Source organism: Micropterus salmoides, unplaced genomic scaffold (assembly GCF_014851395.1).
Source record: "Micropterus salmoides isolate LMB-PRFRI ecotype aquatic unplaced genomic scaffold, ASM1485139v1 Ms_hic_scaffold_16, whole genome shotgun sequence".
Taxonomy (NCBI): domain Eukaryota; kingdom Metazoa; phylum Chordata; class Actinopteri; order Centrarchiformes; family Centrarchidae; genus Micropterus; species Micropterus salmoides.
This window is the reverse complement of record NW_024040707.1, coordinates 22,517,224-22,532,686: the sequence shown is the minus strand read 5'-3', so window position 1 is coordinate 22,532,686 and position 15,463 is coordinate 22,517,224. Positions and strand designations below refer to the sequence as shown.

At 38.7% G+C, this 15,463-nt stretch overlaps 1 protein-coding gene across 3 annotated transcripts in view; it reads left to right on the top strand.

Annotated features, from left to right (window-relative positions):
• acot7 (acyl-CoA thioesterase 7) overlaps positions 1–15,463 on the top strand; it is a 61,338-nt gene that overhangs the window by 7,620 nt on the left and 38,255 nt on the right. For 2 of the 3 annotated variants that reach the window (XM_038723783.1, XM_038723785.1), the window contains exons 2-7: positions 807–924; positions 2,223–2,379; positions 13,278–13,369; positions 13,699–13,813; positions 14,377–14,391; positions 14,567–14,653. In XM_038723783.1, coding sequence (XP_038579711.1) covers positions 807–924; positions 2,223–2,379; positions 13,278–13,369; positions 13,699–13,813; positions 14,377–14,391; positions 14,567–14,653 — 584 coding nt within the window. The remainder of the gene's footprint in view (positions 1–806; positions 925–2,222; positions 2,380–13,277; positions 13,370–13,698; positions 13,814–14,376; positions 14,392–14,566; positions 14,654–15,463) is intronic. The other variant, XM_038723784.1, reaches the window with a different exon arrangement.

The following is a 15,463-nucleotide window of genomic DNA, read 5'->3' as shown; positions in this document are numbered from 1 at the left end:
TAAGTCTAATAGACATATGTAGGAAAATGCAGATTATGATGTGTTCAACCATTTTGCATGTAGTGACTTACGCAATGAACTTATGTCTAGATGTTTTGGGGGGTAAGACTACTCAACAAAGAACCAGTATACTGTAATATATTGTGATCAACATGACATACAGTAAGCAATTGATAATGATTTGCATAAATGTGTAAAAGCATGTGCAATTTGCAATATCTTAAAAGACTGAGAAATTGCTTTTACATATGATGTGCACAAGTGACTAAATGATGTGGAGGTAGAACAATTTTGATCTGAGAAATGTATCAAAGTGACTGAAAACAACTGGATTCTATAATGAAATACTGATTTATATGAAAATATCAGTCACATTTCAAGGATAAAAGTTCAACAAATGTAAGTAATGCTTCCTGTTGTTAGTGTTTTGTAGGTCAGTGTGTTATGAGTGACAATGTATGCTTTCTGAGGGGGTATTGTTGCCAGTGTTTTGGCTGAACTTTATTTTGAGGCTATTATATAAAAGTGTTTTGGTGGTTTGAGTGACTTTTGGAGGTAAGATTAACTTAGCAATTGAAAAAAACAAATGGCATTAATGTAACTGATGTTTTTAGAATAAGAAGAAACTTTTTTTCTCTCTTTAAAAAAATCAGGTTGCTTATTTAGCTGATACTTTTATTCAAAGCAACTTACATTTGCTAAATTCACTCACCGGCCACTTTAAAGCATAAAACATAAATGCTAATAACACATATTGTAATCTTACCATGAGATCCACATGCTAAATAATCTTATCTTTACTGCAGAATCATGAGGCCAAACGATGCAAACATTGTGGGCAATGTCCACGGCGGTATCATCCTCAAGATGATCGAAGAAGCCGGATGCATTGTTGGCACAAGGCACTGCAACACACAGAATGGGGTAAGAAATAACAACTACATTCAGGCGCCACTCTACACTATTTTATTGTACTGTGGGTAAATAAAGATTGCAGGACTTCTCTTGTTGAAATGTTAATTTTTAGTAGGAATTTGTGAATTGGGCTAAATTATTCTTTCCAGCACCTTAATAAACTATATATAATATAATGTGTCTTCCATTAGCCCATCTGCCTTTGCCTTAGATTGTCTGGCACTGAGACTATATGTTATTCTGAGACTATACTGTATGTTTGTATTATGTTCATTTGTATATAAGTACTATTGTTATCGATGGAATGTCCCATGAGAACATTGAAAATTTACCATCATGCAAGCCAAATAAATACAACATGGAATATGAGATTTTGGCTATATAAACAATTCGGTAAAACTTCAGAGCTTACAGTTTTTTTTTCTGATTGCTTTTGCTATCTTCGAAAAACTCTAGACATTAACCACAAAACCTTACACCAAAAAAGCAAAACATTAAACATTTTGCACAACAATTCTTGCAAAAGTCTTCTTTTAAAAACTGTGTTTTTGCATTTATACAGTACACACAAATCATCTTTTTTGGAACACTTTTATCTGTATTTTTTATTTGTCCTGTAATTCTCTGAGTCTGCTGCAGGTATTTGCTATGACAGTCTTAACAGTGTGAGTCTGCAGCTCTGGGGTGACCAGATACTTGCTTTCTTGCAATTCTGCAAAAACATTTGATTGATTTTACAGTAGTGACAGATTCTTTTCATTAAATTTCATGCAAATTACTGAACCAGTACCAGAGCTGTACACTCCTTTTGAAGTATTGAGAGTTGGAGCGAGAGAGGAAATTGGATGATACCTGCAACGGTATAGCAGCTCAGATTTGGTTGAACCAAACTCAGCCTTACTTAAGCTCATCCGATGGTTTGACAACTTGGTCAACCACAGTCATTATGATTTCATCAGTTATTATGTTCCTGATTCCTCTTCCTCTTGCACTCCCCATCGTATCCTTCTCCCTCATCCCACTTCACCTCGTCCTTGTCCTCCTCTTACTTCTTTAACGCCTCGTCCTCTTTCTCATCCTTATCCTCCTCTTCGTCCTCGTACATAATAAAATGACCGAATCACACCAGTAGTGGATTTACAATCTGACAAAAATTTCAGATGCTTTTTAATGCTGTTGCTTCCTGTTCCGATGACAGTGGAGGGTGATGAAAGTCATTGTTTACTTAATGGCATCTTAAAAACTAACCTTTTCTTGTGAATTTATGCGCGATATTTGTGTAAGTTTTTGCTGTTTCTACTCTCTAGGACCGCTGCTTGGCAGCTCTGGTTCGGGTGGAGAAAACAGAGTTCCTGTCCCCTGTGTTCATTGGCGAGGTGGCCCACGTCACCGCTGAGATCACTTACACCTCCAAGCACTCACTAGAGGTGCAGGTCAAAGTCATGGCTGAGAACATCCTCACAGGTGATTAATATTGATGTTGGCATATGATACTTTAACAACAGGTACATGCCACATACTAAAGGTTAAGACACTCTTTAAACTGTTTGATAATATGTTCAAATGAGTAATGAAAAATTTTAATTCTAGGCAGATTCTGTCTTTGTTTATATAGAAGTAATATTCATAATGCGGATTTCTGAATTCTGAGTATTTTGTTTAAACCTGCGCAGTGGCGTCCACCTTTAGCCTCATTCTTACCCTCGTCACTGCAGAGGAGAAAAAAGAATGACAGAAATTCAGGTGCACATTCAGGTGTATTCAACAGCAGGAAGACAAACACACAAACCTAATATACACGCTTGTAAAAATACTTATACCTACAATATATATCTGTATAACTAGATAACTAGAACAAAATCGTATGGTCTCTTATTCTTTGCTAAAATGCACCATTTTAATAAATTTTAAATGTTTCACTGTGTAAGATCTTACAAAGACAGCACTAATGTAAATTTACAAAGTGTCACATCTGCCTTAAATTATTTTTACAGATCTAGTTACTGATTGTCTGACAAACTCAAGAGGTCAGTAGATAGCAATCATGTATCAGTTACAGTAAAGCAGCCGCACAAGTCTTGTCATTTTGTCAATAATGTAGGCAAGTGAGACATGTAAATTGTTCAGTCACAAAAAAAAAACATTGACATATTACAGTTTTAGGCTGTGTTCAGACTGCAGGCCAAAGTGACCCAAAATCTGTTTTCTTTTTCTCATTTTCTCAGACCTGGACGTGTATTTATCAACCTTCTCAAAGTGCGATTTTAGTGCTGAGAATTCATGAAATGTTCCCCTACTTTCAAACTTAAGTATAAAAGCAAGTTATCAAATTTCTAAAAGCTAAGTATCACTCTTACTCTTCCATTAATTTAAGACAGCTTGAGAGGTCTCTCAAGTAGTTTGGGGTTGCCAGTAGGGGCTTGTGCTGGCACTGTGAAGACAGAGACATGGGCAAATCTTTCAGGAGATGAAGAATGTTTTGGAATTATCTGACGCGCAGTTGGTTATACAGTATCGTATGGACAGAGCAGGCATCTCACCACTGACTTTACGCAGCAATGAGTTTTCAGCTAAACTGAAGGTGGTGATGACACTTTGTTTCTTTGACACAGGACAAATGCAGCTATGCTGATGATTTAGGGCAATCACAACCATCAAAAAGCCTTACAGCTCTACACATTGTCACACGTTTTATCAACTTCCCAATAACATCCCTCGTAATCCAACAAACACAATTCATGCAAATAGCCGGCTTCCCAGGAGTAGTAGGCACAATTAATGGCACTCATATAAAGATCATTGCTCCCAGTATAAACCAGAACATTTATGTGAACAGGAAGAGGTACCGCAGCATCAACACACAAGTTGTGTTTGATGCAGACTACAACATGTTGGATGTGGTACCCAAATGACCTGGATCTACTCATGAAACGCGGATATTGAATGAAAATGGCCTGAAGCAGCTATGATATAAAGGATAATGTTTTCTCTAGAAAATTCTTTATTGTGTATTCTTAATTAAGGAAATGATCCTTGCCTATGTCATCATCCAAAATCCTGTTTGCAGCACAGCAAAGTGTCGTGAATCAGCTCTGAGACTGACACTTAAGATTTAGTCCTACCCTTCACTCAAATTAGGACAAAGATGCTGGATAACTAACTTTTAAGCTCAGCTTTGAGCCAAGATTTTTTTTACTCTTAAGTCAATTCTTAGCAGTGTTCTTGTGAGTAATTCTGAGAATCTTGATAAATACGGGCCCTGATCTTTTCCAGTTTGGATTTGTGCCTGTAGATCATAGTGAGCTGTAGATCATAGCAGATAAAATTAACTGAAAATAAAGGTAACAATTTTAGAAACTATTAAGCAAAGAAATAAGGATAATCTAGTCTATGCATTTGAACCACAACAACATACAGTATGACTTTCAGTGCAAATAATGTGGTCTAATCAGTAGCCTGTATGAAAGCAAACAAAATGCGGTTTTGGAAAACAAAATAATTTAAATAAATCAGCATAATTATAGGTATTTTGGCAACTGCAACACAGAAATAAACAGGATAAACTATGAACTTTATATCCAGAGCCTAACTTAGGCTCTGGATATACATACATAAATGGTGACATTTATGAACATCAAAATGTCGTTTTTACACGTAGGCCTATTATAAGGTGAAAAAGTGAACAACTTTTGCAAACTTCATATCATGGGATCATTTTCAAGTTTCAAATACATGCATTTAACATAGGCCTACTATAACTTGAAAACATGATTTTTAGCTCACACACTGGAGTCTGATATGAGCCTTAACCATTAACGTAAGCCTATTGACTTTTTTTTCATACTGCAGCAGATCCTAATGAAACAGAGTTGTTATTGTTGGGTCAAAATATACTACAATTTTTAGATTTGTATTATAATTAAGATGGTTTAATTTCCCTATGCACCTGTTACTATTTATTTTACGAGTGAATGTAAGCACAGGTGTTACTAATAACATTATTGATGGCTTTGCTCTATTTAAGTTTTGTTATTTACACCTGTGCTTTTCTACTTTCACATGTCAAAATGTCTTCCATCCCCTTTATTGCTGTCAGTGGTGACAGTAGAGATGACAGGAAGTGAAGGGAAAGAAAGCTGGGGAATGAGATGCAACAAAGGTTGCCCTGGGAAGCTGCGATTACATAGTCAACGACCAGACACAAATTTTAATTTGCACGAAATTTCACACCCTGCTACACCAAAGCACCATATCCTAAGATTTGCACCAGTTCATTGTCATGTGCTATCTGTGTACAGTGGTTGCTCTGACCCTGCCATATGCTGGTCAGGCACTTATAATTTCTTGTTAAATTTAATTAAATTTGTTAGTCAGAATAATTTTGTCTGTACTGTTCATCTCAATATGATGCTCAAACTCTAAATCAGTAAGTGCCAGGAATTTGGCCTTATGTGGGCTGGAAAAGTTATGTTCTTAAATGCTTTAAAGCTAATGTCGAATCATTTATACTTACTGTCATTAGGATTGCATATAGGCTAGTAGATTTAAAGTTTTTATTATAAGTTAACAAATCACATAACCCATTATCCTACTATGATTTATGTGTGTTTTTGGTCAGGTTTTTAAAAAAAACTAGAATCAGAATGAGTCCTAATGGTGAATACTTTACTTAACACTTGTGTCTGGTATGGTCAGGAGGAAGAAAATGACCTCACTATGATGTTGCGCTGTTTGATCAGTAGAGGGCAGCACACAATAAGTAACACAGCCCTGAGAAGCATAAAATATGAAACACTGCTTTCATGAGGCGCTGCATTATGTGACGTGACAGGGGAACAGAAACCAAGAGCCATGTTGGTATTCAGTTTTAGAATGTTTGCCAAGCGATGCAGTCTGTAATTCTTGTTTATTAACACACACGCACACACACACACACACTGCCCAGAGTCCTTTGAGTAAAGACGCAGGGAGGATCACATTGGGCTGACCTAGTGATATCTCTGAACCTTTAAATGCCAGTGGCAACAGTGAGGCACGGCCCGACCAAATGTAATGTAAAGTGCTAACTATATTGCTAAATATCAATGGGGGAGAGATGATGTCTACCCCTATTAATACAGGTCATGGCATTGCTGTTGTGAATGAGTTTCAGTAGCATAGGGAAGGATTTCTTGATATGTATGAAACCTCACTTTGTGTTAATTTTCTTTTTTTTATGAACTTGTAGTGAGAATTAGAAGTATTGAAGCATCAGAGCAACCTGTTCGTTATCAAGAGAGTCAGAGAAAGAGACTGAAGGAGTGAGAGAAAGGCAGTTGTGAGGCGGGAGTCAGACAGACATATTTGTCATATGGGCAAAAAGGGAATGGAATGAAAGGGGAGAAATAGTGTGACTAGGGAAGAGACAGAAAGAAGGATGAAGGAAAGGAGGTGTGAGAAACAAAAGAAGTATCCCCTAGACAGCTGTTGCCCTAGTAACAGGCCTGTACTGGTTGGTTGGCTGGTTGCTGGGCTGGAAGCAGGTTGACGGAGGCGGAGGCAGAAAAATGAGATGACAGGTGGAGAGCAGCGTACATACATGCATACAGGCATTGGTGCAGACAGCCTGCTACAGTACGTGGCCTGTCAGGAAGGACCCCGAAGAGGGGAGATGAGGAAGAGAGCTGATGGGAAGACTACTCTCAAGGCACCGTTTGGCTCTTTTAATAAGTGCAGTCATGACATTTGAATAAAATGGAATCAACAGTTTATTCCTGTAGTCTATATTTATTCATAAATATGAGGCAAAAACAATGCTAGAAACAAAGCAAGTCTTGTAATCCCTCTGTATTTTGCCAAGACTTCCTGAAATACTGAATTATCAGATATTCCCACTTTTAGAAGCATAAAGCAACTTAAAGTTAAAAATAAATTCTCATCATATTAACATTTTATTTCAATAAGTGGTTGTCCATTATTCTGTAATAAAAGAGAAACAGCTGCAATCCTCAGTTCCACAATTCATTTATATGTTTTAGTATCAGAAAATGTTTTTCCTTATTTTCAGTGCTGTTCATAATGTTTAAAATATATGTTCAGTGTCAGGGCAGTGTGTGTGTGTAGTGCAGATGAGCGTTTAGCTCCTGCTTGTATTGAGAGCGGGCGTAGGGGTGAGTTCCTCTGGGATATCAAACTTTGCCTGAGCTTTGTTGAGCTCTCTAGAGGCTGCATGGGCCAAACATAACATCTGTAATGGGATGTGCTCACTCTATAGCCCTGGTTATACCTCTGTTGTTACTGTGATTGATATTTGACAACATCCTGTGTCTGACTAATAAAAAGAAAAGTACAACAAATATTATCCAGGACTGTGTAAAGTGAGCAGATTAGTTTATGTCCTCAAATCAGAAATATAAGCAGCAGCAACATTAAAAGGGGAGCCAGAGGAGAGGCTGCACCTTGGTGGACTCTTAGGTTATAGGTTATAGATATAGGAAGTAGGTCATGTTGTATAGGTGTGTGCATCTAAGTCACCACAGCTGTTATCCAAATAAACCTGTGCGTGTCCATGTGTTTTAATGGATTTATTTCTATCCCAAACTCAAGAGAATTTTCCGTTCATACACACAGTGTGGAGCTGTGTAAACAAATGGTTGAGCACATGTTTTGAATTGTGTACATATTTAGGCTTTAGATGGTGGGTTTGTGCTGGAGCTCATTCATTCGTCAGTAAGTGTTTGAAAGGTTACATTAGATCTGTATATTTGTCTTTGCTCTTGCATTTAGATGCATAATTTTGCAGATGTGTGTTTGCGCATTGCACATGTATGTATATGCATAGTGGGTGGGTGCATCTGTACTATATACATGCATGTGTGTGCATGGGTATCTGTGTGTGATTTCATCAGTGTTTGGCCCTTTAAAAGGTTCCTGCGGGGCCGAGGGTGAATAGAAGATAACGGGAGCAGACATTATTTGCTTCTGTCATGTCGGCTTAGCGTCAGGCCTCACACACTGTGGCCCAGTCAGACACGGACGCCAAGTGGATGTACCTGCACACATTCTCCGACGCGACGCACGCACGTACCCGACACATACTGACACACACATACGGTTGTGTAGGGACAACCTGCGTGCATACAGAGCCTAATATACGCATGCTGACACATTCTAGAAAAAGAAGTCGCACACCTACACTTTCTCACACCCACACAGATGCACACTGAGCACACACACTTCAATTCTTTCTAAAAGAAGTCTCAAACTGAGGCAGGACTGGCAGGGTTTTACATGTTACCGGCTAGATCTTTACCCAGGCAAAAGATGGTGGATGGCTTGAACATGAACACAGAAGAAGGAATTTTACTGTTTGGTTGTAGCATATGTAGTTTCTGTTTATAATTTTTTGCACCTTTGTGAACATTAAAAGCATCAGCTTTTGTGCATCAGTGCACGTTTTCCCAGCTTTGCGTATATGTAGACATGTATACTCCTTGTATACTGTGGCCTTATGTATATTACGCTCTTTTTGCATGCATCTATGTATTCGTGTTTATTCCATGTGAATGTGTATTGGGGGAGGAGGCAAGCATCCAGGTTCCACAGTCAGTCAGGCAGCATCTCGTCAGGCAAGCCTCAGTCACGGCCCCCCAGGGGAAGGCTGCCTACTGTGGGCACGAGCCGTGATGATTGTCCCCGCTGGGGGGATTGCACATGCGCACTTACATACACACATACACACATGCACACTCACACACAGACCCACACACATACACAGATTTGCATATACCCATGTATGTACAAACATGCATGCACATAGTCACATCCTTTATGAATAACATGGATTCACTTTAGAGATCTTGTGCTCAGGCGCACACACACACACACACACACACACACATACACACAAGCAGAGGTCTACAGATGTGAAATTGCTACACAAACAAACACCGACCATTCATGTATGAATACTGTGCACAGCCACACTTGTACACAAAAGTCCCACTGAGATAATAATGCATGTATTGGATGCAAACTCAACAAACACTCACATACACACATGCATAGAAGAGCTGAGCGCAGTGCACTGTGGGTTGAGGCTTAAAATAAGCATGACAGTTCCTGCCATGATCCCAGTGGGTCACACAACTGCATGTACTGAAAGAGTTCCACGTCAACATACACACATTAGGTTTTTTATTAAGCTCTCCAGCTCATTGGACACAAACATATTCATGCTTTTCTTTTTATACAATTGTGCAGTCATGAACACCTTCAGCAGGAGAAATAAGATGTGTAAAATCTATCAAATCTAAATGTAAGCATTTAATGAAAGATGGAGACTTTTGGAGAACAGAAGAATTTCCTGAGGGCATAAATGAGGTCTGTAGCAGGACAGACACTACAGCGACAGGTCATTTGAGTACAGCAGAAAACTATGTTTACATAGAATCAATCTGTAATCCATCAGCTTTTGAGCAGCCTTTTGTTTTACATTTGGTTCTCTCAGTTCTGAATTCTGCTTGAGAAGAAAGCTGCTCACAATAACAATATACAATACTTGTATTGTAAGGTTAAAATATACTATAATGCTTAAATTGAGTATTGGATGTTCTTTTTCATTCAAAATGCTCCGTCCCCAAACTCTACTCCTGGCAAGATTTAATCTTTTTATACCGGATTGTAACATCCCACAGTGGGACTGTAGTCTAGTTAAAAGTAATGGAGCCTTGGCTCAGCACAATGGAAAATCTGTGGTTTTGATCATGGCGATCAAGCACTAAAAACGATCCTTGCTACGCTGTCTCTGAGCCTGGAACACGCTGTTCAGAAAGGAGAAAAGAAAACAAGGATTTTTTTCTGCTCAGAGGAAGAATGAAGGTTAGTGGGTAAGAGTCCAAGGAGAGAGCAGAGCAGAGGGGTGAATGAGTAAAAGACGGCAATAAATCAAATGACGGTGCTTGAGCTGAATAAAATGGTTGAGGTCGAAGTAGAAGGAAAAGGGAAAGAGATTATCGAGAAAGGGAGGAAAAAAGGAGCAAAGGAACAAAAAGAAGAGAGATTAAAGGTTAGTGCAGACTGGGATTCAGGACTGTTCAAAGTCTTTTAGAACAGAAAATGTGCACTTAGGAAATTTCAAGAATGGTATGAAGTAATGATTGATGCCTTAAACTTAGATTAAAGGGGTTTGGATGATGCATAAGTAGTGCTGGAGGGATGTTTCATCCACTTACGCAGCCATGTGAATACTCAAATCAGTACCCAAAAATGCTCTAATTCATAATTAAATATGACAGAGCATAGTGTTTGAGAATTCTGCTGCATATCATGTAGTTAAAAAAGCACAGTCTGCCTGTGTGTCTAAGCCTGCTCACCAGCAACAAACAACAGCTTCTGGTGCTGTTTGTTTTGTAGTTAATACCTGATTTTCAGGATTTTTATCCTGTAATCAGATGAAAGTTTAAAGTTTCAGACAATCTATTTGATTTGTTTTGTTTTTTGCTTGTCCTACAGCAGATTGCAAGTTGCTGGCTTTTGTTTCCATTGTTGCTTTGCGATAGCTATTGCTATCAGCATGCTTTATTACTGCTTATGGTAAAGTGCTTTCTGTTTGCTGACTTTATACTCCTAAAATCAGCCAAGTGATGCTAGTTGTTGTCTGTGGTGTAGTATCCTCTTGCTCACAAGAAGTTGTCATCATGCATGTTCCTGCACTCAATGCACTGCTGCACCAACACACCATCGATTAAAAAAATAATAATTTACCTGCCACTGCAGGATGCTATTCTCAGTGGTCATCATAGCTGCCAGAGTGTTACATTCATAGAGCTCCTTGTCAGTTTGAGTGAGCAGATTTGTGGAGCTTGTGTTCAGGGTGGATGCAGCCAAAACCTTCCTGTTCACTAATTCATTAATGCTAACTAAGTAAGCCAGCTGTCCCTCCTGCTAGCTGAGACCCCTCCTGACTGAATTTAGAAACCAACACATACAATAAATCCATTTCTCAGTATTGTTTAAATTTCTCTACAGGCATTTTGCAATACAAAAAAAAGGTGAATGGGACTGAGATACATATTCTACATGAAGTAGTAAGGTACATGTTATGACTCTGGTCTGTCTCAAGTTGGTTTTCCCTTAACAACGTTCATGATACTGAACGCATGATGAGGAGTAATATGTGCTCTTTTAGAGGGCACACTATGAAGGTAATAAGGACAAGTCGATGACATGGTCAAACAATGACATTGTTTTCTTTTGATGCAGAGGGATTTGGTATTCAAAGCCAGTTCCCTGGTTACATTCTGGTCAAAAAGGTCATCAGTCGGACTGGGAATGGTTCTTAGCCGGATGTTTTATTGCAGCGCTTCACCCTTTACCCTCCGTCCTCCTCTTCCTCCCTCTATCCTGAACAGAGTTCACATAAAAGGTCCAGCAGCAGCTAAAAATAGACTGGAGTCACTCAGTCTAGGGTTAGTTAGGTAGAGTTAAGGATATGTAAATATGCCTTTCTCCTGTGGGCAACTTCCTGGTTGCTGGCAAGGGTGGCTGCCTATGGGAGGAGGAGGAGAGAAGCGCGGTTGGCATGGCAACGTGGCCCAGCTGTCTGCACAGTTTTAACTCGGGTGTAAAATGCAAATGTTATTCCCCAGGAGGAGCCTGCTTTAAGTCGCTGCTCCCACGCTGTTCTCTTAACTTCACATTACCTGCTGGTCCTCAAAGTCTGGTTCACCTTTGATCAAACACTCCCAATCTTCAGTTTCATCAGGATTTCTTTATTTATGAGATGTGCTATTTTTATATCCATGTAGATAAAGTGCTACAGCCTTAAGTGTTTATGTATTTGACACAACTAAGTATAGTACAAATATGGGCAAAACAACAATTAAAGAAAAGTTTTTTATTAGAATAAAAAACATTACTTTAATTCCATAGCATCAGATAAATAAATCTGAATATAAACCTTATTAGTCCTAATAAGAATCATTCCTAACTATGTTCATCACATGGTGCAGCCACAATTAATAGCCTTTAACACTTTAAGACAGTGATTTCATTTGAACCTGCTGGCCTGGTTCTGTCTTTAATCTGTGTGCCTCCCTTGTGTGCCATAACAGCACAACCTCAAAATAGCCTCCCTCTCTCTGTTAGTGAATTAAGAGAAAAGGTGTAGGCAGAATAGAACAGATATTGCCATGGCAACCTCTTTGCCTGATTGCTATGAGATGTGATTTCCACGAGTTTTGTCTTCTGATCTTCTGATTCCTAACTTTCTGTAGGAACGGAGAGCTAATGCTACAGCCTCCAACCGCCAAAAGGTTTTGTCCATTATATGGAGATACATGGAAATGTCAGATCTTAAATCCATTCACAGGAAGACGCATACACAAGAGGAAAAAGATATTCACACACACAACTAAAAATATGTGTGAGAGAGAAAGAAAATGAAACACAACTTTAAATATCTAACATCTAATAACAGTTAAACGACTCAAATAATTGTCTGTTATTTCAAAAGTAGTTCTAAAAAAGTTATTTACTGACATTTCTTATCATGCCATGTCACTTTGCCCCAAAGATTAGTTTAGACCTGATCTATAAAAAATTCTCAGGATTTCAGTGGTTATATTTGTCAGTCCAAATGAGGATTGGAGGAAAGAACAGAACAATAGTAAGAAAAACTAAGAAATCATTTATAGCGATTATCAACAACATTACTGACAACCACATATATTCAGACGTTGCACTGAAATTATGTAAATCTTTCAGTTGACAGTCTTATATTTTCACCTACATTTTAAAAAACTTGCTTATGAACACATATTGAACTGTCATGGAAGACAACACCTCACCAACCGAAACTACACGCTTCGTATAGAAAGAGTGAACATTACAATGTAAATATTTGTACACAGAATGTAATAAGTGAGATGCCATTGTATTTCATCCATCTTATAATCACAACATGAAAATGCAGGAAGTTCAGAAAATAGGGATTATGCTAAACCTTGCACTAACTGAGAGACTGAGTTTAGTGAATGTGAGCATGTGTTCTGAATAGACATGTATGATTGTCTTTGAACAAAGACCTCATTTGTTTTCTGCTCCTTTGTTTGCAGAAGAGAGACTAATCTTCAGGCAGTGCCACTAGATTTGTTAAAAACTGGCTTTTATTGGGGTCTTAATGAAAGTGTCTGTTTTGACAAAAGCTTTTTGTTTTGCTTAATTGTTGTTTTTTTAAAAGACATGTCAAAACTTATTGTTTATTGGTTTACAGTCACACTCTGAGAAAATTACGTCAGTATATTTGGTGGAAGAAAGCTGTAAAGATTTCTTACTGACATTTTCCTCGGTAAGAGAATTCAACCTTTTCTCTGTGACTGCAGGTGCCAAAAAGCTGGCCAACAAGGCAGCGCTGTGGTACGTCCCCTGCTCTCTGCAGAATGTCGACAAGATCATGGAGGTGCCGCCCGTCAAGGTACATGGAAACTTTGTTGCTCTGACCTTCATGGACCGAAGTTTGGCATTTTACCTGTCAGCTTCTCTCTCTCTCTATCTAACTCTGCCCCTCCATATATATCAGAAATGACATGACCAGAGGTCACCGAGAGGGGATCCATGAGAGAGGCCGTCTGGTCAAGATAAAAATATTGACATTTAACGGTGTGAAAAATCAATTTCACTTTGTCTTGAATGTCGGTGTGGTAAAATATTTTACTTACACTGCATGCAGCAATGCAGAGACAGATATTTGAGTGGAAGTGTACACCTGCGCACGTGTTCATACTGTATACGTTCTGTTTGTAGTATGCCAGTGCAGAGGAAGAGGAAGAGGGCAGAAAGCGCTATGAGGCTCAGAAGATAGAGAGACTGGAGACCAAAGCGAGAATTGAAGAGATGGTGCCACCTCCGCCCAACCCAGGTAACACCCTGCCTCAAAGGGCTCAAATCAAATCCTAACATGCAATTAATATACAACAGAAATCTGAGTTGTAAACCAAATTCTCGATCCCACATGGATTGAAAGACGTTACACATATCAGCTGAAATTCTTTCTTATGTCTGTTATGATTGATGCAAACGTCATCAAAAGTGGTCATTATGGTTTAACCTGAAATACTGTGACACCTCCACTTAACACAGAGGCACTACAACTACACTAGTAACTGGAGAACATTCATGTGAACATAATACAAGACAGCTGTGCCAATGAATGTATTTCCATTTCTGTACCTTTTACAACTACATGCTGTGATAATGAACTGTAGCATTAAGTTAAAAGTAAATATTCTCTATCTTTATTTTAGCTAGCTCTGATAATAAAAAATAAAATAAAATAATGGCAACTGTCTATGAACTAAGTGAAGTATCCCTCATGTGGTTTCAGTAATCAGTGTACTATTGTGCATTCAAACGTGCATATTTGCCAATTATTGTAAGATGGAAAGCTAATTCTGTAATTTTGTCACGTTCACTCAACTGCAGAAGATCCACCAAAGGGTATGTTAACTTGCTCGGCAGGCTGCATGTCAGTACAGGGACTTTTGGGGGGTGGGGGGGCGGTAGCAGCATATAGAAGCATGTCGTTTTTGTCACTGTTCGCTTGCATGAGCAGAACACACACGCAGCTTTTCCATTGCAAAAATTGCATTTATCCCCCGTGTTTGCATTGCAGAACAACACACTGTTGGCTTCAGCCAATCCAGTCTGATCCATTTGGTGGGCCCCTCTGACTGCACACTGCACAGCTATGTTCACGGAGGTGAGTCTGTTTTCTTTTCATTTCCAGACGTTAGGTTGAGCAGGTTATTACTTAGGTGGACAGTTGAATTTGGGAATTGTTGAGCTTCTGTAAATAACATCATAGAGTATGGTGTAGACCTGCTCTTTTATGAAAAACGCTGTGAGATAACTGTTTGGCGCTATATAAATAAAATTGAATTGAAATTGAATTGAACTGAAATTGAATTTTGTTTCCAGAGTCTGTCCATAACATGTTGCTGAGAAAAATGAAGAATCTTTAACTGGCAATTGATGTTAGCAGTGAATGAAATGACTACATGCAAAATGAGATGTGTCACTCATAGTGTTAAAGCCAATGAGAACTTACATCCACCTCTCTCACACCCAGCTCTAAAAAGCTTTCAGCCACATTTAGCTCAGAGTAATTTTTCCCGAAAGCAGAGAGCTGAGGTAAACCAATGACTGGTGAAGAAAGTCAATCATCTAGCAGCTCCTGATATTTTTCTCAGGCATCTGTGGATAAAACCAGATGTAAAGCCAGTGAGTACTAGACTTGCTTAATTTTGGTGGACAGAGCCACAACTACAAATGATGCTCATGTTGGTCTGTGCAAATATGTGAAAGTATGCATTTATTTGCTAACGGTTTGCACTTAATAAATCAGAAATACAGTCTCTCAGGTCCTATGTTTCTGTGAGTTTGTTTTTGAGTTTCTCTGCCCCCTAGTGGTCAAAAATAACTTCATTCAGTGTTTGCAAGTGACTAAAATTTTCAAAACAAAGGGTGGTTTATGTGTTACTGGAATATTTTCTAAAATGCAGGGAAGGGT